General features: G+C 44.0%; 1 protein-coding gene across 1 annotated transcript in view; it reads left to right on the forward strand.

The window, feature by feature from the left end:
* The window catches only part of ANXA3 (annexin A3), a 41,245-nt gene extending 18,769 nt beyond the window's left edge, over positions 1–22,476 (forward strand). The window contains exons 6-13 of the mRNA XM_065404991.1: positions 586–676; positions 11,910–11,989; positions 12,857–12,913; positions 14,086–14,179; positions 15,268–15,363; positions 17,032–17,090; positions 17,331–17,453; positions 22,245–22,476. Coding sequence (XP_065261063.1) covers positions 586–676; positions 11,910–11,989; positions 12,857–12,913; positions 14,086–14,179; positions 15,268–15,363; positions 17,032–17,090; positions 17,331–17,453; positions 22,245–22,304 — 660 coding nt within the window. The 3' untranslated portion in view covers positions 22,305–22,476. The remainder of the gene's footprint in view (positions 1–585; positions 677–11,909; positions 11,990–12,856; positions 12,914–14,085; positions 14,180–15,267; positions 15,364–17,031; positions 17,091–17,330; positions 17,454–22,244) is intronic.
* The last annotated feature ends 208 nt before the right edge of the window (positions 22,477–22,684 follow it).

The raw sequence follows: 22,684 nt of genomic DNA on the forward strand, positions 1-22,684 counted from the left end.
TAAGGCGGCAGGGGAAACCATGCCACAATTTATTAGCTATTCATTGCCGGAAACTCTTTTCAAATCCTGACTTTGTTGTAAGTGGGGATCTGAGTTTGGTGTTCCGCTGCCTAGTTCTATTTCAGGACACTAAAACAACACTTAATTTGGCATGTCTGCTCTGTGCTCAAGAGCTCTGAGATTAGAACGTCAAATGTGTTGAAATGTAGGAGTGACCTGCATTCTCAGAGCTGCGTGTGGATTCTGGCAGAACCTGGCCTCTCATCACTGGCTCATTCCCTTATCTGCAGGTTTGAGAAACTGTTAAAGCTAATGAGCCATCTCTTGATAGGCTCAAATAACTTTTCATTTCAGTAATTGAATCTTTTCACAAACATTATTTTCTTGCTAATGTGAATTGTCTGAATTTTGATATTTGAAATCACAGTATTTTAGGTATTACCTGGTTGGTTTTTATTTGCAATGTGTGATGTTTAGAATTCTTGCTTCAGGTCACTTGAAACTAATCCCCAAACAACCTCTATAAAAACTGCATTTTTTCCTTGTAATAAACTGTGTATGTGGATTTTTTTTTTTTTTTTTTAGGGTAGTGGAACTAATGAAAAAGCACTGATAGAAATCCTAGCCTCCAGGAGCAGTAAGCAAATGAAAGAGGTATCCCAGGCATACTATACAGGTAATGCTTTCTCAAACATATGTATATTAATACCGTTACCTGATTGCATCCTATCCAGTGCTCGATAGTCACTTTTTATAGATCATTTCAAGTAGGTTATTTTGAATTTGGAAAGTTGAGCTTTAGATACAAAAAATATTTTGCAATAATTGCAGTTTTTACAAAAGATTGTGTACTATGCTGTTAGCAGACACATGCACTCCCATGAGATGATTCAGCATGTCGTACCACTTCAGTACCTACAGGACAGAATTCCATATTTGGGAACAAATTTGCTTTTTAAGTACACACCTGTGCAGGCAGCTCCTATTGAAATTAGAGCCGTGTGCAAGCATCTGAGGGCAAACTTTTAGTCTTGCAGCCAAATTCCAGTTTCAAATGCATGGCTTGGCCAGTAATGGATTTTTTCCCTTAAGGAATGGGGTGATGTGCTCCTTTATATCTTGCATATTCGGTTCATTCCCTTTAGAGTTGTGCATGTAATTACTTTAAAGTGCACAGTACAAACCGCAAATAATAGGAATGACTTTAACATTTGTCACTGGTTTTTTTTTTTTTTTTTCATTATAAGCTCCGCTTTAAGGGGCAAATGACTCAGCTACGCAAACTCTTCGCAAACAAACTTGGCACATGAGTCGTGGAGAGTTATTTTAACAAGTGATGCACTTCTGAATCGTGTGTATTTACCGAACAGCATGTCTCTACTTACCTAATATCAAGTTTAAGAGGCTGTGGGGGGAGGGTGCTGGTTTCTGAAAACGTTTTGGGTCAGATGCTCCACTGCATTCTGGCCCCTTTGCGCTGCTCCGATGGCACAAATGGGCCAGTAAAGCCACTGGCTCTACCCAGGGGAAGATGACTCCAGTGGCTCCTATGCCACCCCCTCCTGCAGCATAAGAATATTGAGGGGGCGTGGCCAGAGCACTCCTGTTACTCCAATTTACCCTACTTGCTCCTATGGGATAGAGCCATCCGAAGTAACTTAGAGTATATCTCAGGCTGGTATTTGTCACACCAGGATTGGCATAGAACCAGCTCCATAATATGGGAGCTTCAAACAGCGCCTTTGGGGCTGCCGCTGCAGTTGTACCCAGTGGATACCAGAGAATCGGGTCCATTATTTTTAGTGATTTGGAAAAATACACAGAACAAATCACGAAGCATTGCACTATGGCTACATCTACATTATGAGCTAGGGGTGTGGTTACCATCTTGCATACAGGTAGCCAGGCTAGCTCAATGAGCGCTAGTGTGAGCATAAATAGCGGTGTAGCTGCAGTAGCATGGGCAGCAGTAAGGCCAAGTATAAACCTGCCTGAACCTCACAGGTATGTACTCAGGGCAGGTAAGCCAGTGCCACTGCAGCAGCACTACTACTTCTACTCCCACTAGTTCTCATTCAGCTAACGTGTGTATGTGCACACAAATTGGGACTCGCCCCCCTCAGCTCATAGCATAGCCAGTGTGATTCCACGGAAGAGATGTTTCTTTGGCATGCATGGCATCCAGTAACCTAATGGTCTCATAGGTGTTAATTCTAGGATAGACTGAACTTTCTAAGTAAATATTTTTCAATGCGTATTTGCCATACACGTTCTCGGAGCAATTCATTGTCATGCTATTTAAAAAATACTGTCCGTTTCAAGCCTCAACACGTTGTCCAAAGGCGCTTGACAGCACTGCAGTAACTTTCTTGCACCTCTCATTTTAAAAGTTCAGGTACCAGAACATGTGGTTTTCGTCTCTGTGTGTATACATAGATGCAGGAAAATCTGAGATTTTTATTGCTTTTTTTTTAATGGTAACTGGCAACAATTCTGCTCCTTTCCCAGGAGATTAATTGCTTAGCAGTATAGCAGGTGAGGTTGATTTGCACATTAGAAGAGCAAACTGTGGACGCATATGCTGGGAACAGATGCACCTAATGTGGGGTACAGCCTTGTTTGGATTCATAACTAGGAGATTTATAGTTTCTTGTGTGATAGGCTAGTTAAAGTACCATATAAGGAGCAGTTTGAGTTGCCTACTGTAACACATTATAGAATCTTCCACAGGAAGCTTTGCAAACTAAAGGCAGGAGGTAAAACAAATGAAAAGCAAAAGAGTTCCCTTTAATGAAAATGTCACGGTGGTGGTGGTTAGTCTATTGGCATGGAAAAGCCTGTGGAGACAGAAGTATGGCGTACGTGAATAGGGTACTAGAATGAGAGCTGGGGTCAATTCCTACCTCAGATGCACTCTTTCTTTATGACCTTGGACAAGTTGCTTAATTTAGGTCCTGTCTAAGATGGAGATAAAATTTCCTTCCTCCTCAAGGTGTTGCAAGGATAAAATCCACAAATGTCTGAGAGTCTCTTGCATACTACAGTGATGAGGGTGTATCAATGGCCCCATGGCTCTCTACAGAACATGGGGCATGTGCCGATGAGTTCTTTGACTACTCAGTCCGATGCATGAGTAACAGTCCTGTCCACAGCGCACACCCACGCACTAGCAAGGCTCTGAATCCAAACAGGAGATTCTTTCCACCTCTGACACCAGTCTTCACAAATCTTGATCCAGTCTGCCTCACAATCCCTCGCTCAATCTACAAGCTGAGTCCACCAACCAGAGTGGCATTCTGCACTGCCTTCCCAGATTCTAAAGCAGTGGTTCTCAAACCTTTTTGTACTGGTGACCCCTTTCATATGGCAAGCCTCTGAGTGTGACCCCCTTATAACTTAAAAACTCCTTTTAATATATTTAACACCATTATAAATGATGGAGGCAAAGCAGGGTTTGGGGTGGAGGCTGACAGCTCGTGACCCTCCCCTCCCCCCCCCCCATGTAATAACCTCACAACTCCCTGAGGGGTCCCAACCTCCAGTTTGAGAACCCTGTTCTAAAGGATACTAAATCCATCTTTGGAAGCATCCTAATCTATGCAGTGGTCTGCCTCTTTCTAGACCCTTCGAGCTTCCGAATACAGCACACTCTTCAGGATCCTCTAATCTGGCATTCGCTTGACATGTCCAAGCCACCTGCATCTTTTTTTCTTACTAATCAACCGTCCCATGAATGACATAGCAGCATGATTTAACACCTATCCTCTTCAGCCCGCAACTTGCTCTGTTCATCCCGCGATTCAGCATGCCACCTCTCCTCTCGTTCATATTGTGCTTTTCTGTAATCAGTCATTGACTGCCTCCACGCATTCTGCTGTGCTGTCAGCGTGGGAGGACATCTGGAGCTCTGTGAACATGTCATCCCGCGTCCTACGTTTTCTCTTTCTAATCTTCACTAGCCTCTGTGAAGGAGAAACATTTGCAGCTGGTGGAGGAGAAGGGAGAGGTGGTTAAAAAAGACACATTTTAGAGAACAATGGGTACACTCTTTCACGTTAAATTTTGCTGTTCACATTACACAGCACATGTGCTTTCGTTACAAGGTCGCATTTTTCCTCTTATATTGAGGGCCTGCCAGTTTGGTGTGAGAGATCACTCACGCAGTGCCAGGCCACAGATTTCAGCTTGCAGGCAGCCATGGTAAGACAGTCTTTTGGCTTTTTTAACCTTCTTAACATGTGGGAATGATTTCAAACAGTAGTGCTCTCATTTCCCATACCAAGCACCCGTTGGGTTGGCCATTTAAAATGGGTTTGCAATGTAAAAGGAGGGGCTGTGGTTTCAGGGTTAACATGCAGCACAAACCCAACTAACTCCCCTCCCCCACACACCCAATTCTCTGGGATGATCACTTCACCCCTCCCTCCCACCGCGTGGCTAACAGCGGGGAATATTTCTGTTCAGCAGAGCAGGAAGGGGCACCTCTGAATGTCCCCTTAATAAAATTGCCCCATTTCAACCAGGTGACCGTGAATGATATCACTCTCCTGAGGATAACAAAGAGCGATAAGGAATGGATGTTGTCTGCATGCCAGCAAACACCGGGACCATACGCTGCCATGCTTTGTTATGCAATGATTCCAGACTACGTGCTACTGGCCTGGCGTGGTAAAGTGTCCTACCATGGCGGACGGGATAAGGCAGCCCTCCCCAGAAACCTTTTGCAAAGGCTTTGGGAGTACATCCAGGAGAGTTTTCTGGAGATGTCCCTGGAGGACTTCCGCTCCATCCCCATACACGTTAACAGACTTTTCCAGTAGCTGTACTGGCCGCGATTGCCAGGGCAAATTAATCATTAAACACGCTTGCTTTTAAACCATGTGTAATATTTACAAAGGTACACTCACCAGAGGTCCCCTGTGTGCCCACAGGGCCTTGGGTGAGTTTGGGGGTTACTGGTTCCAGGTCCAGGGTGATAAACATATCCTGGCTGTTGGGGAAACCGGTTTCTCCGCTTCCTTGCTGCTGTGAGCTATCTACATTATCTCCATCCTCATCTTCCTCGTACCCCGAACCCGCTTCCCTGTGTGTTTCTCCAGTGAGGGAGTCATAGCACACGGTTGGGGTAGTGGTGGCTGCACCCCCTAGAATGGCATGCAGCTCCGCGTAGAAGCGGCATGTTTGCGGCTCTGCCCCGGACCTTCTGTTTGCTTCTCTGGCTTTGTGGTAGGCTTGCCTTAGCTCCTTAATTTTCACGCGGCACTGCTGTGCGTCCCTGTTATGGCCTCTGTCCGTCCTTCATGGCCTTGGAGACCTTTTCTAATATTTTGCCATTTCGTTTACTGCTTCGGAGTTCAGCTAGCAGTGATTCATCTCCCCATATTGCGAGCAGATCCAGTACCTCCCGTTCTGTCCATGCTGGAGCTCTTTTCATAGATTCATAGATTCTAGGACTGGAAGGGACCTCGAGAGGTCATCGAGTCCAGTCCCCTGCCCGCATGGCAGGACCAAATACTGTCTAGACCATCCCTGATAGACATTTATCTAACCTACTCTTAAATATCCCCAGAGATAGATTCCACAACCTCCCTAGGCAATTTATTCCAGTGTTTAACCACCCTGACAGGAACTTTTTCCTAATGTCCAACCTAGACCTCCCTTGCTGCAGTTTAAGCCCATTGCTTCTTGTTCTATCCTCAGAGGCTAAGGTGAACAAGTTTTCTCCCTCCTCCTTATGACACCCTTTTAGATACCTGAAAACTGCTATCATGTCCCCTCTCAGTCTTCTCTTTTCCAAACTAAACAAACCCAATTCTTTCAGCCTTCCTTCATAGGTCATGTTCTCAAGACCTTTAATCATTCTTGTTGCTCTTCTCTGGACCCTGTCCAATTTCTCCACATCTTTCTTGAAATGCGGTGCCCAGAACTGGACACAATACTCCAGCTGAGGCCTAACCAGAGCAGAGTAGAGCGGAAGAATGACTTCTCGTGTCTTGCTCACAACACACCTGTTAATACATCCCAGAATCATGTTTGCTTTTTTTGCAACAGCATCACACTGTTGACTCATATTTAGCTTGTGGTCCACTATAACCCCTAGATCCCTTTCTGCCGTACTCCTTCCTAGACAGTCTCTTCCCATTCTGTATGTGTGAAACTGATTTTTTCCTTCCTAAGTGGAGCACTTTGCATTTGTCTTTGTTAAACTTCATCCTGTTTAACTCAGACCATTTCTCCAATTTGTCCAGATCATTTTGAATTATGACCCTGTCCTCCAAAGCAGTTGCAATCCCTCCCAGTTTGGTATCATCCGCAAACTTAATAAACCTACTTTCTATGCCAATATCTAAGTCATTGATGAAGATATTGAACAGAGCCGGTCCCAAAACAGACCCCTGCGGAACCCCACTCGTTATGCCTTTCCAGCAGGATTGGGAACCATTAATAACAACTCTCTGAGTACAGTTATCCAGCCAGTTATGCACCCACCTTATAGTAGCCCCATCTAAATTGTATTTGCCTAGTTTGTCGATAAGAATATCATGCGAGACCGTATCAAATGCCTTACTAAAGTCTAGGTATACCACATCCACAGCTTCTCCCTTATCCACAAGACTCGTTATCCTATCGAAGAAAGCTATCAGATTGGTTTGACATGATTTGTTCTTTACAAATCCATGCTGGCTATTCCCTATCACCGTACCACCTTCCAAGTGTTTGCAGATGATTTCCTTAATTACTTGCTCCATTATCTTCCCTGGCACAGAAGTTAAACTAACTGGTCTGTAGTTTCCTGGGTTGTTTTTATTTCCCTTTTTATAGATGGGCACTATATTTGCCCTTTTCCAGTCTTCTGGAATCTCTCCCGTCTCCCATGATTTTCCAAAGATAATAGCTAGAGGCTCAGATACCTCCTCTATTAGCTCCTTGAGTATTCTAGGATGCATTTTGCGATCCTGGGACTCCATCACGGTTACCTGTGCTGATGAGCTCTGCGTGGTCACCTGTGCTCTCCACGCTGAGCAAACAGGAAATGAAATTCAAACGTTCGCGGGGCTTTTCCTGTCTACCTGGCCAGTGCATCTGAGTTGAGAGTGCTGTCCAGAGCGGTCACAATGAAGCACTGTGGGATAGCTCCCGGAGGCCAATAACATCTAATTCCGTCCACACTACCCCAATTCCGACCCCCTAAGGCCGATTTTATCGCTAATCCCCTCGTCGGAGGTGGAGTAAAGAAACCGGTTTAAAGGGCCCTTTAAGTCGAAAGAAAGGGCTTCGTCGTGTGAACGTGTCCAGGCTTAATTCGATTTAACGCGGCTAAAGTCGACCTAAACTCGTAGTGTAGACCAGGCCTTAGTCATCCCAGTTAATGTTGTTTCAGTGTTACATTGCTGATCAATTAGAGAACATGCTAGTTTAAAGTTGTGCAATGCTCCCTTATAACATTGTTTGGCAGCCGCCTGCTTTGTCCGCTGCTTGCAGGAAGAGCAGCCTGTTGCAGCTAGCTGGTAGCTTGGAACCAGAGTGGACCAGCAGCCCCCCTATCAGCTCCCCTAAGTTCCCTGTGCAGCAGCTGCCCAGCAGGCTATCAATTGCCAGCAGTTCAGCTGTCCCTCCCCCCATTGCCATGTGCTGCTCCTGCCCTCTGCCTTGGAGGTGCAGAGGGGGGAAAGGGATGCTGATGTCTCCCTGCTCCTGTATCCCATCTCCATAGAGCAGGGGGGAACAACTACAGGGCTCAGGACAGAGAGCTTGCTGGCAGCAGCTGCTGTCTCCACTTGCTGAACTACTTAAAAAGGCAGTGTACTTAGAGTGAGGTCAGCGTCCTTAAAGGGGCAATGCACATCTCTCTCTCTCTCTCTCACCAAGGTGTGTCTGTTTCTCTCTCTCTGCCATGCTGTCTCCCCTCCCTCCATTCATGCTGTCTTGTAAAGTGTGAGACTACATTGTTGTTAATGTGCTAACCCTTGAGGGCTCAGCCGAGTGCTAGTTCATCATTTAGCAGTAAGGCATCCCCTAGGAAATATCCCTTCCTCTTCCACCCTCTGACTCCACCACCTCAGCCAAACTTCACAATCATCATTGCTGTGTACAGTACTAAATTGTTTGAAAACTTACTGTGTGTGGCAAATAAAATTTCCCTGGAACCTACCCCGCCCCCCACTTACACTAATTCTTATGGGGAAATTGGATTTGCTTAACATCTTTTCACTTAAAGTAGCATTTTTCAGAAACATAATCACAACGTTGAGCAAGGAGTTACTGTAATATGTTGTAAAGCATCAACATTCTGAGCCACAAATGTTGCATCATCTGCAAACAAATATTAATATTTACTTCTCCTTCCTGCCTCAATACGTGTTCTGTGATAGGCACCTTCTTGAACATCTTGGCACCAGAGATGATGATTTGCTTAACAGTGCAAGGTTCAGAGCTAAGACAAAGCTGAAGGAGATCATCTTAAGGGACCTGTTTGCAGATGATGCAGCCCTTGCGGCTCATAGTGTTGAGGGCATATAAGTACCTAAATAATTAGGGAATTATGAAGATTATTAATGGAGTAAAAATGTCAAATCTCCCCTTAGTTCTCAAACACTGCTCCCAAGTTGGCAAACCTATTGCTTTTAATTGTAACCTGTGTGGTGGTGGTGGGCGATCACTTGTTACCGAGTATGATCCTCTTCCATGGGAGTTGAGTCCTCAGGTGGCTAACAAGGACAACTCTTGAACCACAAGTTCTATTACAATGAAGGCAGATGTTTTCAGGCTCAGCAGGAGGCGTTGACCATGACTGGAAGCCAGTCTCTCCTTCCTCTTGTCCTCGTCAGCTTGTCGGCGAGCAAGTTCAAAATGCAGGGGACCATCACGTAGGACTTCATTCCATTTTAAGGATCCTGGGCAAGTGTCTCCCAAGTGTCAATGTCAATATTACACTTTTTTTTAGATTGTCCTTCAGCAAGTACTTATAATGCTTCTGTTGTCCACCCACATTACAGTGCCCTTCTTTCAGCTGAGCGAACAGGACCTGTTTTGGGAGGCGATGGTCTGGCATGATAACAACGTGACCAGTCCAGCAGAATTGCTGAAGGATGATCATTGCCTCTATACTGGTGGTCTTTGCCTCTTCCAGAACACTAATGTTGGTGCGCCCGTCTTCCCATTTGAACTTCAGAATCTTACGAAGGCAACGCTGATGATGCCTCTTGGGGACTTTCAAGTGGTGTCTATAGGTTGTCCAAGTTTCAGACCCATACAAGAGTGTTGGAAGAATAATAGCTTGATAAACAAGAAGCTTGGTGTCTGTTCGAGTGTTGTGATCTTCAAAAACCCTGTGCCGTAAACAAGAAAAAGCTACACTGGCACAGCTCAGGCGATGTTGAATTTCTGCATCAATATCTGCCTTGGATGAAAAATTACTTCCAAGGTCGACATTCTCCAGTGCCACTCCATTGATTTTGATAGATGGGACATGTAATACCTTATTTGGAGAGGGCTGATAGAGCACTTCAGTCTTCTTGATATTAAGAGTGAAACCAAGACATGCATAAGCACCGTCAAACACATTCAAGATAGTTTGAAGGTCTTTCTGAGTGGGCAAAGATTGCGTTGTCATCAGCAGACTGAAGTTCCACAATAGATGTTGTGGAGATCTTACTCTTGGCTTTCAGCTTGCTAAGCCTGAACAGCTTTCCGTCCATTCTATAAACTACTTCAATGCCAGCTGTAAACTTCCCAGCAATTAGGTAAAGACTAACAGCAATAAAAACCGCAAAAATGGTTCGAGCAATGATACAGCCCTGTTTGACTCCTGTTTGTACTTTGAAAGGTTCACTCTGGGAGCCAGTGCTGCTCAGAACAGTCACTTTCGTGTTATGAAGCAATTTTAGGACACTAATGTATTTATCAGGACATCCAATCTTAGAAAGTACAATCCAGAGGGCACGGCGATTCACTGAATCAAAGGCTTTAGTTAGATCAATAGAAGCCATGTAGAGTGGTTGGTTTTGCTCCTGACACTTTTCTTGCAGCTGCCGTGCTGTGAAGATCATATCCGCAGCTCCATGACTTGGTCAGAAACCACTGTGACTCCAGTAAAATTTCTTCTGATGGGGCAGAAGGCTGGTTGCAAGGATCCACACCAGAACTTTGCCTGCAACGGCTAGGAGGGAGATACCACAATAATTTCCACAATCCACTTTATCCCCTTTCTTGAAGAGGGTGACAATAGGGCAGCTCATTTTCCTGAGTGTTAAGGAGATCTTCAAAATGTTCTTTCCAGCAAGAATTGATGGCTTTGTTGTCCTTCAAAAGTGTGGCTCCATCCTTAGAGCGCAGAGGATTTATGCCATGGCAAATTGGCCCATAAATAGCCTTGGTGGCACTAAAGAAACCACACGTATTGTGGATAGTCACAAGATGTTGGAGTTCTTGCGCCTTCTCAGTTCATCATTTTGTTCTGGAGTTCTCTGGTTTTACGTTGGACTTCTTCCCTCGCCTTGGCGTGTAACACTGTTACTACACTAGTTGCAACACTTGAATTTATAAATGACTCTGTAAACCCAGAAATGGTAAATATTTTGTTTTGTACTGCACCAAACTCAGGTTTGGGGAAAATGCTTTAAAACCCTTTAAGAAAAAGGACATGGTTGTAGCATTAACTCTGTTAGATGAGCAAGTAATAGTACAATAATGGAGCAGTTTCTTTTTACTTCTCAGAATTTTAATTTCTCTGTGGTATGTGCAGAACTCCTGTCAGTTTCCAGGTGTTAGATATAGGTCCCTCTTCTCCCATCCAACATGGCAACAGCCACATCAGTATTATAGCCCCACCAGTCAGGAAGCAGGAGGTAAGAATGTCCATAAATTTTATATTCACTGAGGAAAATCCAAGCAGTTGTACATCTGCTTTGAAGATGTAACAAGCGCAGGGCAGCCTGCAAAGACCTTTGTTTCACCCAGTTACCCCTGTTTTGAGCCCAATAATTTCTGTTTGACTGGATGCCTTAACTGGAGATGTGCTTTAGTCTTGATTTGAAGACCTCAAGAGATGGGGAATCCACCACTTCCCTTAATAGTTTGTTCTAATGGTTAAAAACCCTCCCTGTTAGAAACTGGTCTTATTTCTAATTTGAATTTGTCTGGCTGTAACTTCCAGCCATTGGTTCTTGTTATGCCTTTGTCCACTAGATTAAAGAGCCTGGCGTTTTCTTCCCATAAAGGTGCTTTTACACTGTAATCAAATCACCTGTCTTCATGTTGATAAATTAAACAGATGGCTCTCTAAGTCTCCTATTGTGTACAGCATTTGTATTCTGCCCTCAAGTCACTTTTTTAAGGCTTTTCTCAGTACCGCCTCCAATGTTTCCACATCCTTTTTTAAAATGTGGACACCAGAACTGGACGTGCTATTTCAGTATTGGTCTCACCAGTGCTGTAGATTACCGGGGGGGAGGGAGAGATCGCTTTCCAACTCACTATTTCCTTGTTTATACATCTAAGAATTTATACCCTTGTTGCCACAAGCATCACACTGGAAGCTCAGGTTGAGTTGCTTGTCCATTATGACCCCTAAATCCTTTTCAGAGTCACCACTTTCCAGGATACAATCCCCCATTCTGTAGGTATGGCCTGCATTCTTTGATCCTAGATATGACCATGCATATGACTGTACTAAGGAGAAGAGGCTGGATTGTGGGGCTAAACTATGTCAGCGGACTGATGGATCTTGCCTAGTACCATAACATTGATACGTCAGAGTTGTTGCTGGGTAGGCTAGGATAAGGCTACAACAAATCAGTTACTGATCAGTGATCTTCCCTTGTCATCCAGATGCCTTTGCTAATCTTACCTTTTGATTTTTTTTGTTTTTTAAATTACAGAATTCAATTAAATTTGATTTTTCTTTTTAGTATATAAGACGAGTCTTGGAGATGACCTCAGTTCTGACACCTCTGGTGACTTCAGAAAAGCCCTATTAACTCTGGCAGATGTAAGTTCCGTCAACTTACAGTCAACATCATTACTGTACAGAATTGATATTTAGATCTTGAAACTGTAAATATCAGCAGTCCTAGTGAATCCTCTGACAACTGATACAGTACTTCTAGGGTGTGCATAGCTTTGCTTATTTAAACTTAAGGTAAGCGAGTGGCATGGTAGGTTAGAGTACTGATATTTCCCCTCTAGAGATCGAAGTCCCTATCTGGACTTGTCGGTTGAGATGGATTTGGTCTCCTCTTATCCTTGTCTACTTTTATACCACTTGCAGCACCATAGTTTTATCACAAGTAACCATAACTGGCATCCGCTTCTTGGACTCTTTGTACTGTAGCAATTGGGGTGTTACAGATCAGGATTGAGGAGTTGCACGTTGAAGCCAATGCGCAATCATGCTGTGGCTTGGCTATGGCCTTTGCTGTTGCATGATCCATTCAGGAGTACTAAATCCAAAGTTTGACGGGTCAGGCTCTGTCCTATTCCCATAAGAAGCAGAATGATGCAGTTTTCCTCATTCATCGCTCTCCTATTGGACCCCAGCATTGTTGATCATAATGAGGGGGAGTCACCACTCCAGGCTTGGTCGGAGTGGGGGTGAGGTAAAGAGGAGAAATAGCAGGAGTGGTGGCTTTGGCCTTAGACCACACGTGGAGGCCCCAAATGCTCATACTCAGCCTTCCCCCCGCAATGCTATTAATGACACTGTCAGACCAATTTGGGGTGTAAAAGGATGCTGGCAAGAGCTATCACAATCTAAAATAATTATTCTTGGGTGGGTGACTGGGAGAAGGTGACTGTATTTGAGACTTTCAAATTCTGCACCTTTATGGGCTTTAAACTTCATTCCTCCTTATTGCAGGGCAGAAGAGATGAAAATGTAAAAGTGGATGAACATCTTGCAAAGAAGGACGCACAGGTACAGCAAAGCAAACCAATGGCTGAACCAAGCTGCATTTGGCATGTAGATATAAAGTGTTCCCTATTGCAATACAAAATTAGCTGCTAATCGGCATCTTACAGGGATGGATCATACCCAAGAAATTCAGAGCTTTGAACACCCCAAAGTTGAAATGGAGTGGGCAGGGAGATCATGAGATTAGGCTTTTTCCCCTACTCCTTCCTATAACTGGCATTAGTTTTCTATATGTAATCCAGTCTAGAGTACCCAGTCTCCCAATTTCCAACAATGCATTGTTAAACTGCTATAGTCACCTTTGAAGTGTAAGTATTGCCATTTTATCTGTGGTGAGAGCGAACATGAACATGGGTTTCTTTGAGGGTTTTTTTTTTTTTTTTTTTAAATGGCCTATGGGGAAAGTTTTTTCATTTTAGTTAGACTTCCCATTAACAGTGTAAAACTTTGGATTGCCCTTCTCCTTGTTGCCCCCATGTGAGGTGCAGAATTTGGGCCCAGCAATCCTGGGCCAACACACTCTGCAAGTGCAGCTCATGATGCACTCAAAACCTGCCTGGGGCTGGTATGTGAGTGGTGCTGATGGTATCTATAAAACACCATCCCCAGTTTGGCCAGTGGGAGGATTATAGTGAAGCCTCTGTCTGAAGAAGACACCACAGCCACTGATGCCCTTGAGTGGAATGGATGGCCGGGAAAGCTCCAAGGAACCCCCATTCCTGAATAAGACATGTTGTTTACAAAGTCCTATTTGTATTTGATGCATTGGAATTAACACTAACATTCACTTTGTGATAAATTGCATCTTTTAGAAAGCAAATATTTCCATGCTGTCATATTCCTGGAAAAATCTTCTCATTTTGATGAGACATTAAGGGAGTCATATTTTTCCACAGTATAAGATGTTCCAGTGTAGCTCAATAGACAGGCAAGTTCTGCTTTTTATGACTACTCTCTCGAACTAGTTCAATTTTCCAGGCTTGAGTTTCAGCAGCTCATGACAGCAACACCATGGCACTGCAATGAAGTCCATTGCATCGCCCAGGTTCAGAATCCTGTCTTCAGAAAACTTATTGAAAATGCAGAGACTAGTTTGCAGTGGCACGGCTCAACATTCTTCTTTTGAGAAGTCTAGTCTAGTGGCCACAGTGATGTCCTTTCTTTCCTTGTAATAGGTTCTCTATAATGCTGGTGAGAAGAAGTGGGGTACAGATGAAGATAAGTTCACTGAAATTCTCTGCCTTAGGAGCATACCGCAGCTGAAACGAAGTATGAAATCGATTTTTGTACCATTTTTAATAAGAAATATCACATTTATGATTGTTTTCTATAGCCAAGCATTTGTATGTGTAATTTGGATTGAGGTGCCACTCACTGTCCCACCATCACTTCCCTGGGTCCATCAGCTTTTGCTAAAGGTTGCAGAATAAAAACCTGAGTTTCTAGCTCTCATGGTTGTGAAGATAAGCAGTACTGTATCTGTTCACATATGGAAGGCTGCAATCTGAAACAATAGGTCTAAGATGCATGTATTGTCCTTGTTGAGTGTGCCACATATCAGCGTGTATGTAGATTTTTGAAGTGGGCTCTTCCTGTGCAGTTTTACTCCAAGGTATTTTCATTCCCACTTTTGCAGGAGAAGAGATGGAAAGTTTGATCTTAAACCCAGGCAGCAGGTGGTCTTTTACTTATCCCTGTCTCCAAAGACTGTGTGGATTGAATAGCATGCTTTAAATGTAATTGTCAGCATGTACAAATGTCATGCAGACTTGGGGACCAAGCAAGCCTCTGATAAGGAAGTAATTGTGTTTGCTATTTTGTGAATCACTGAATGCATCTTTGCCTTATGACTAATGGAATGTGCTGCATGAGACACTCTTTCCTTTATGGGGAAAAAAACCAAAAACCCTGGGATCGTGAAAGCCTTCAGTGGATAAAATTTGTCTCCACCCACTCAATATATTTGAGAGTCTGTCTTAATTTTATGATTATTAAAGCAAGACAATTGGGTAAATGGGCTAACTGAAGCAGGGTCTGACATGCTGCATTAAAGAACAGAGGCCAACTGCCTTTAGAGAGAAAGTGGTGAATGTTAAAATGATGGCTCTTGAAGGTTGTTTATTCCTTAATTTTTACCTATATCCACCTTGATTGGCTTAGAATGATGGCACTGTTGCTCTCATCATACGGTATGTGTTCATCAAAGGGCCGTTTCAAATAATATTGAAGGTAGTGGAAAGACTCCCATTAATTTCACTAAGGTTTGGATCAGACCCCAAATGGAGCCTGACACATGAGAACACTGAGTAATTTCCTTGTGATATATGTATCAACAAACTGTTTGGTTATCTTTTTAGCATTTGATGAATACAGGAACCTCAGCAAGAAGACCATTGAAGAAAGTATACAGGGTGAAATGTCAGGGCATTTTGAGGATTTACTCTTAGCCATTGGTAAGATTCTTGGGGGGAGGGGGGGAGAGGCATGGCTGAAAACAAGCTGTGCCTTTTTTAAAAAAAAAAAAGTAGGATAGGTAAAATATTAGTCTGAATACTTTTGATTTACAGTGACTTTGCTTATCACTAAAAGCAAGAATTAGTATCACTGCAGTAAGTATTGGTAATGCTGACTTAGGTTTACAAAAAGAAGAGAGCCTGTTAGTTCTGTATCATATGTTCAACTGTGTTGGTGTTATAATTAGTACAGTGGTAGCATCTAGCAGCCCTAATCCTGCACCAGGACTGCTTTGTGCTAAGTCCTATACACCAGGCACCCCCCTCCATCATTTATACTGACTCTATGCAAGTGCCAAAAAACCCTCCACCATACTTGGGGATGTTTTTAATAGTGACACTAATGACAAATTTTACGGGTCACCAGACTTCAGCCACCCATAGTGCTGAACCATTTCTGTATGGGGTATTTTACTTTCAGGGCAGGCCTGAGGGTTCTATAAAGTCTTGTTATTCTTAACAATAGAAATGCTTTAACTAAATATCTATAGATTCACTCTTCATATAAGTGGGTGCATCTCTCATGGGAGTGAGTGTAAAATGTATGTAGTTTACCAGCCTGGGGCATCAGCAGGAAGAGAACTATAAGGTGAATGCAGAATTGGCCAGGTGCATATGTGTATATACCTGACTTGTGCATGCATGTCAGGCATTAACTGGTACAAGGCTGGTGCATACAATTGCATTTACAGTAACTCCTCGCTTAGCAATGTAGTTATGTTCCTGAAAAATGCAACTGTAAGCGAAACAATGTTAAGTGAATCCAGTTTCCCCATAAGAATTAATGTAAATGGGGGAGGGGGGGCGGTTAGGTTCCAGGGAAATTTTTTTCGACAGACTTTTGTCTGGTGAAAAAAATTTCCCTATCTTCTAAATGATGAACTAGCACTTGGCTGAGCCCTCAAGGGTTAATGCATTGTTGTTAATGGTGCCTCACACTCTACAAGGCAGCACAAATGGAGGGAGGCGAGACAGAGCTCCCTCCATCCTGAGCCCTGTCGTGTCCATTTCCCCCCCCCCACACACACACACACACTGTATGGAGAAGGGGTGAGCAGGGGGGAGGGAGACACCCTGACATTAGCACCCCTCTTCCCTCCCCCCCTCCCCCCCCAGCAAGCAGGAAGTTCCCAGGAGCAGCTCCAAGGTAGAGAGCAGGAGCAGCACATGGCAGTGGGGGGAGGGACAGCTGAACTGCCTGGCAATTGATAGCCTGCTGGGCAGCTGCTGCACAGGGAAGGTAGGGGAGCAGGGAGCTGATTGGGGGGGGGGAGGGTGAAGGGGGGCTGCCAGTCCACCCTCAAGCCCCCACCAGCTAGCTCCAACAGGCTGCTCTTTCTGCAAGCAGTGGACAAAGCAGGCAGCTGCCAAACAAGGTTATAAGGGAGCATTGCCCAACTTTAAATAAGCGTGTTCTCTAATTGATCAGCAACGTAATAACATTAACTGGGAGGACTTTAAGTGAGGAGTTACTGTACCTAGCTTTGAAAATCTGGCCATACATGTCCTGTCCATTTATAGCGAGGGCTTGTAAGCCAAAGAAAGCTGTATGGTGGTATTGTTGTAGTTTAAGTGGCCTGCTCTAACTCTCAACTTTTCTTTTAATAGTTCAATGTGTGAATAACACTCCTGCATTCTTTGCTGAAAGGCTGCACCAATCTTTGAAGGTAGGTTTTCAGCTTCCATACCCATTCTTGAACTCTTGTGTATCTTAAGAGAATCTTAGGTTTCTAAGAGTGATGTCTGTAAATAAACACAGGACTGGTCCCTTACCACAGATAATTCCTGGAGTCAGGTTAAGTGGGGAGGAGAATACCATTTCTGAATGTAGATGCTGGTTTTAGCCTAACTTGCATAATGCTTTTATATGGTGTATTGTACTAGATAGCTCTTTTCTATTTTATCAGGGTGCTGGAACTGATGAGTTCACTCTTAATAGAATCATGGTTTCCAGATCAGAAATTGACCTGTTGGATATTCGAGCTGAATATAAGAAGCATTATGGCTGCTCCTTGCACGCTGCTATAAAAGTAAGAATTATTGTAATGAACTATTTTTGCATATTGGAACAAAGTTATGTAACAAATGTGCTCATGTAATAGAACTTTTTCAATATTTTTTTCTCTATTTGAGGTATGTATAAAAGCTTTATTTGGAAGTGCCAAATCTAGTTAAGTGGCAGTAAGCAAGGAGGTGTTGGTAGAGGAGTTTGAAGAGGAGAGGGGTATAGCTTTAGCATCTGTGTTCTAGACAAAATGGAGTAAAATGGCAATTGAGTAGGTCAGAGAGCAGGTGGCTGGAGGCAAGAGATGACTAGGAAATAGACAAGAATGTGAGCTATTGTGCCAGATGTTTGGTACATTGTGTAGAAAGAAGATACAAGACTTGATCTAGTTATTTGGGAGGTGGAGTCCAAGGTGATTAGGAGGAAGATTGGGGGAGGGGGTATAATTGACAAGGGAATGGGGTGGAAAGAAAGTGGGGGATTTTGGGTGGAAAAATAAGACTGTTGGTCATCTCAAGCCTGCGGTGGGCAAGCTAGGATGATCTGTCAGACAGTGAGCAATGCATGTTTAGAGATTTGTGAACTATTAGCTTAGCTTGCTGACTCCACGTGAGGACGAAGTGAACAGGTATAGATGGAGAAGATGAAGTAACCAGTGACCACTGCAGGATGCCAGGGAAGGGGGACTGGGTGCTCCTAGGTGCTCAATAATATATAACGGCAGAACTGCACCACACTGTCTGATACCCAGAACGTTTGGAACTGCCTAGCTTTAGTAAGAAGACATTAACATTAAGGGAATCATTTAATCCTGTTTTAAAGCTGAATTGAAAATTGCTAAAAGGCAGGTGTGGGACCCTGTTTCCTGATGTTATACTGCCTCTTGCAGTGACACTTCCCACAGCTGACCTGCACCAGGCAAGCATTACACCCTAGTACTAGTTTTGTGGTATGGTAGCTAATTTTCATAGTCTCTGAAGCAGATCAGGGACCATTATTAGCTATTTGAAACAGGATAGTTGTGTAAGTCCGAGGTGATGCCAAGTGCTTAATGTGACTTTGTTTAGAGATAGTTATTTAAAATGAACAACATTGAACACAATGGTTTAGTTCTTAAAGTTCTGTTCCTACAACACTGACTGTAATTTCCTTCTCTTTCCAATGACTTACTAATTCAACTTTTTTCCACTTTAATGGAAGCTGGAGTGGTTTTCCCCCCAGAAATGTCACTCAGTCCTTCTGAGATCCTCTCTCGGCTCAATGCTTTAAGTCCAGCAAGTAGCTTCCAACACTTCTCAAAAATTTCTGAGGTTGGGAGATTGATTTTTTTTTTTTAAAGTACACTTCTTTGGATTAAACAGTCTTTTGAGTGATCTTTTCTGTCAGCCTCTTTCATAAATTGATGCACAATGTTTCGTTGCTAGAGGCGGAACTGATGTGATGAGCCCTGTTCCATAACATAGCTCTGAATTGCGCAGTGCTGATCATCACAACTAACTGCACCATAGAGTTTTTTTTATTTATTCTTCTTTAGGATAAAACCTAGAGTTCCATACAAAATCAGTGGGTGCCTGAGGCTCTTTCTTTCTTAGGAAAAGAGCTAGCTAAGCCTGCTCTTTCCTTTCCTAGTGTAGATGCAGGGTAAGGCCTTGTTGCTTGTTTCATCTGGTGGAAATTGTAGTCTACATTATCCTACAGCTGCACTGGGGAAAATGGTAGCATTTAGGTTGGTCTTAGCTAAAGTGTGTGCTAAACCTGTCTGCTTTTCTTAGTTCAGGCAAAGCATGCATTCTGCAAACCTACATGGGATTCCATTTTTGGCCAGTCAGCTGGTACTGATCAGTGATAAACTCACTGAATGGGCCAGAGCCTTTTAAACTATCAACTTGTTTAACTTAATTCATATATTGAGAAACAAATAGAAATGTATGGAATGACATTGCTAATGTCTGTAGAACACAAATGCCAGGAGTAGACAAGCTTGTAGGGGAACAACATATCTTTCATACCATTTAAATACTAATCCAGCCTTCAAAGAATCTTGTCATTGTAACATCATAATGCTACTGTACTCTAGCATCCAAACACTTTGAAAAATTTTATGTATTCTTTCTTTATTACCTGCAGTCTGCTGCAGAATACTCCTCCATAGTCCTAGATTCTTGTCTTCATGAGAGAGTTGGACTGGCTTAACTAACGGTGTCATTCTAACACATTTAGTTGAATTCATGCAAACCCCTTTTCTGAACACTTTTTTTTTTTTTTTTTTTTTTTAATTTTGGCTTGAGTGGCTTAAAATAATTAGGCATCTGTTTGAACTAAACCAAAATAAACCTGGCTTAAACTGAAATTGATACACTCACAGCCTTTTACAGCAATTAGTTCAACTAATACAACTTCCTGTGGTCAACATTTTCCGACCTGCTGCCTACAGACAGGCTTCTAAATCTGCATTTAGGTTCAAAAGTGAGAATTGCCTGACTTTCAGAATTACCAACCACTGTAGCTCCCTGTGATACTGGAAAGTGAGATCACACGTTTAAGAGACTAAATGTAGATTTGTGGTACCTAACTTTAGGCGCCGGGGTTTGAAGGTGTTGGATTTTGTTTGTGGTTAAATAGTTTTCACTCAGCTACTTTCTGCCTGTCTTTGAGTACTGGTTTAGAACTGGGTGGACCAATTGAGTCATTAATTTAAATGGGTTAATTTAGAACTTAAACTTGCCCATTGATTTAAACCAGGTTGAGGCTTTGTAAAAAATTTGTGCTATTATAAATTTTAATCTACATTTGCAATGACTTACATTGTAAGTTGTAGTGGGGGAGGGTGATTTTTGTTAATACTGCTGCTGGAAGGCTCTTATGACTTTTAAAGCTGCTAGAGGCAGGCAACAGTACTGAAAACTGAGGCCGTAATCCTGCAGACACTTCACTGTGTAACTTCAGTCACAAATAGTCCCGGTGACTGCAGTGGGACTGCTCACACTCAGAGTTAAGCATGTGCAAGGGTGTTTGTAGTATAGGGGGCTAATGAAGACTTTAGCATCAGGGCCACCCAAAGGGGGGGGCAAGTGGGGCAATTTGCCCTGGGCCCCGCAGGGGCCCTCACGAGTTTTTTGGGGCCCCTGGAGCAGGGTCCTTCACTCACTCTGGGAGCCCTGGAAAACTCTCGCGGGGCCCAGGCCCCCGGAGCTTCTTCCGCTTCAAGTCTTTGGCGGCAGGGGGTCCTTCCACTCCGGGACCTGCCGCCGAAGTGCCAGGTCTTCGGTGGCAATTCGGTGGCGGGGGGCCTCCTGCTGTCAAAGACCCCGACCCCTGAATCCTCTGGGCTGCCCTGTTTAGCATAAGGTCTGTCACTTCAAAACAAAATTGTTCGTTGTTAATGCACAGTTGACTTTCAAAACATAACAGTTATTGTCCTGTTCTTTTTTTTTTTTTTAATATACACATGCTGCCAAAATTTCCAAATAGTAGCCTGAAATCTGTGTTTAAGCACCTAAGCGATTTAAAAGCACAAATACAGTGATTTCAAATTACAACCCCCCTGATGGAGGAGTACAGGCTCGTAAAGCATTTCAGCTTTCTGGACCTATGGAAGTTCACTCTATCAGAAGGTGGTGGTGGTTGTAAAAGTAGCACAGGCTATTACGGAAGTTACTGAGGCCCTGGTCTTGTCTTTTTTTTCACCATAGATGTGCATTTAAGTGGGAGCCTTTCTACTAGGACAGGGGTGGGCAAACTTTTTGGTCTGAGGGCCACATCGGGTTTTGGAAATTGTATGGAGGGCCGGTTCGGGGAGGGGGTTGTGGCCCAGCCCCCACCTCCTATCTTGCCCCACCAGGACTCCTGCCCTGTCCCCTGACCGCCCCTGGATCCCCGCCACCCCATCCAACCCCTCCTCTCTTTCCTGACGGCCCCCCCACGGGACTCCTTCCCCATCCAACCACCTCTTATCCCTGTCCCCTGACTGCCCCCTGCTGCCCCATCCAACCCGCCCCTCCTTTCTGACTGCCCGCCCCCAGGACCCCTGCCCCCATTCAACCCCCTATTCCAACCGCCCCGACCCTTATCCACACCCCCGTCCCCTGACCACCACCCCGAACTCCCTGCCCTCTATCCAACCCCCCTCGCTCCGTGCCCCCTTACTGCGCTGCCTGGAGCACCGGTGGCTGGCGGCGCTACAGCCACGCTGCCCAGCTGGAGCCGGGTGCTGCCGCCAGCACAGAGCACCGGGTCAGGCCCCAGGAGCTCACAGCCCTGCTGCCCAGAGCATTGTGCTGACAGCGGAGCGAGAAAGCTGAGGCTGCGGGGGAGGGGGCTAGCTTCCCAGGCCAGAGGCTTGGGGGCTGGGCAGGATGGTCCCGCAGGCCAGATGTGGCCCCCAGGCTGTAGTTTGCCCACCCCGTACTAGGAAGTTGAATGTAAATCTGAAATGCTAAGTAGGAAACTAAAACCAGTACCGAACATACTCTTCAGCAATTTAAAGTGATAAAATGGGGAAAGTAAAACTAGCAGCAAGTCTGATGTATGTTTTTAATTTCGTAAAATCATGATTTTTTATCGACACTGGTTCAGTATTTTACTGCAATCATGATGAATTAAATCTTCTCCCAGTCAAGAAAATGGGAGTTCAGTTATTCATTTCAGTAGGAGGATCAAGTATCTTGTATTCTCTTAACATGCTGTTGTGTTGGCCCAAAAAGCACGGGGGGAAGGGGGGGGAGGAGTGTGGAGAAATCCTTTTCGAAATAGCAAATAATGCGTAAGGTGATCCTCACTAATGTCACTTTTTTTTTTTTTTTTTTTCTCTGCACAGTCTGATACCTCTGGGGACTATGAGACCACACTACTGAGGATCTGTGGTGGGGATGACTGAAAGTAAATTCATAAGGAGCACCATGCTATTGCTTTTCTGCTACCTACAGTAATGCTTCTTGTGAAGCTTTTTAAACATTTAAGCAATTGTAAAACTGCAACATGCTGACTGCTTTCTCATCAAGTATCCTAATAAACAGATGTTTGTTTTTAGTGCATCTCTTCAGGCTGTTATCTAACCACCTGCTGGCATCTGGGTAAACTGTGCTTAGACTATCAGAAACCAGATCTTCCAGCTATACACTGTGTTCCCTTGTAAGCTAAGTCTGTCTGGAAACAGTTGCTGTCTTTCTACAGCTGTACAGCATCAGAAAGTGATATTACCTTAGGGTGGTGGCAGAATACAAACCAATGGAAGGTCAAGTTTATAGTTACAAAGGC

This window comes from Emys orbicularis, chromosome 5 (assembly GCF_028017835.1).
Source record: "Emys orbicularis isolate rEmyOrb1 chromosome 5, rEmyOrb1.hap1, whole genome shotgun sequence".
In the NCBI taxonomy this organism is placed as follows: Eukaryota; Metazoa; Chordata; order Testudines; family Emydidae; genus Emys; species Emys orbicularis.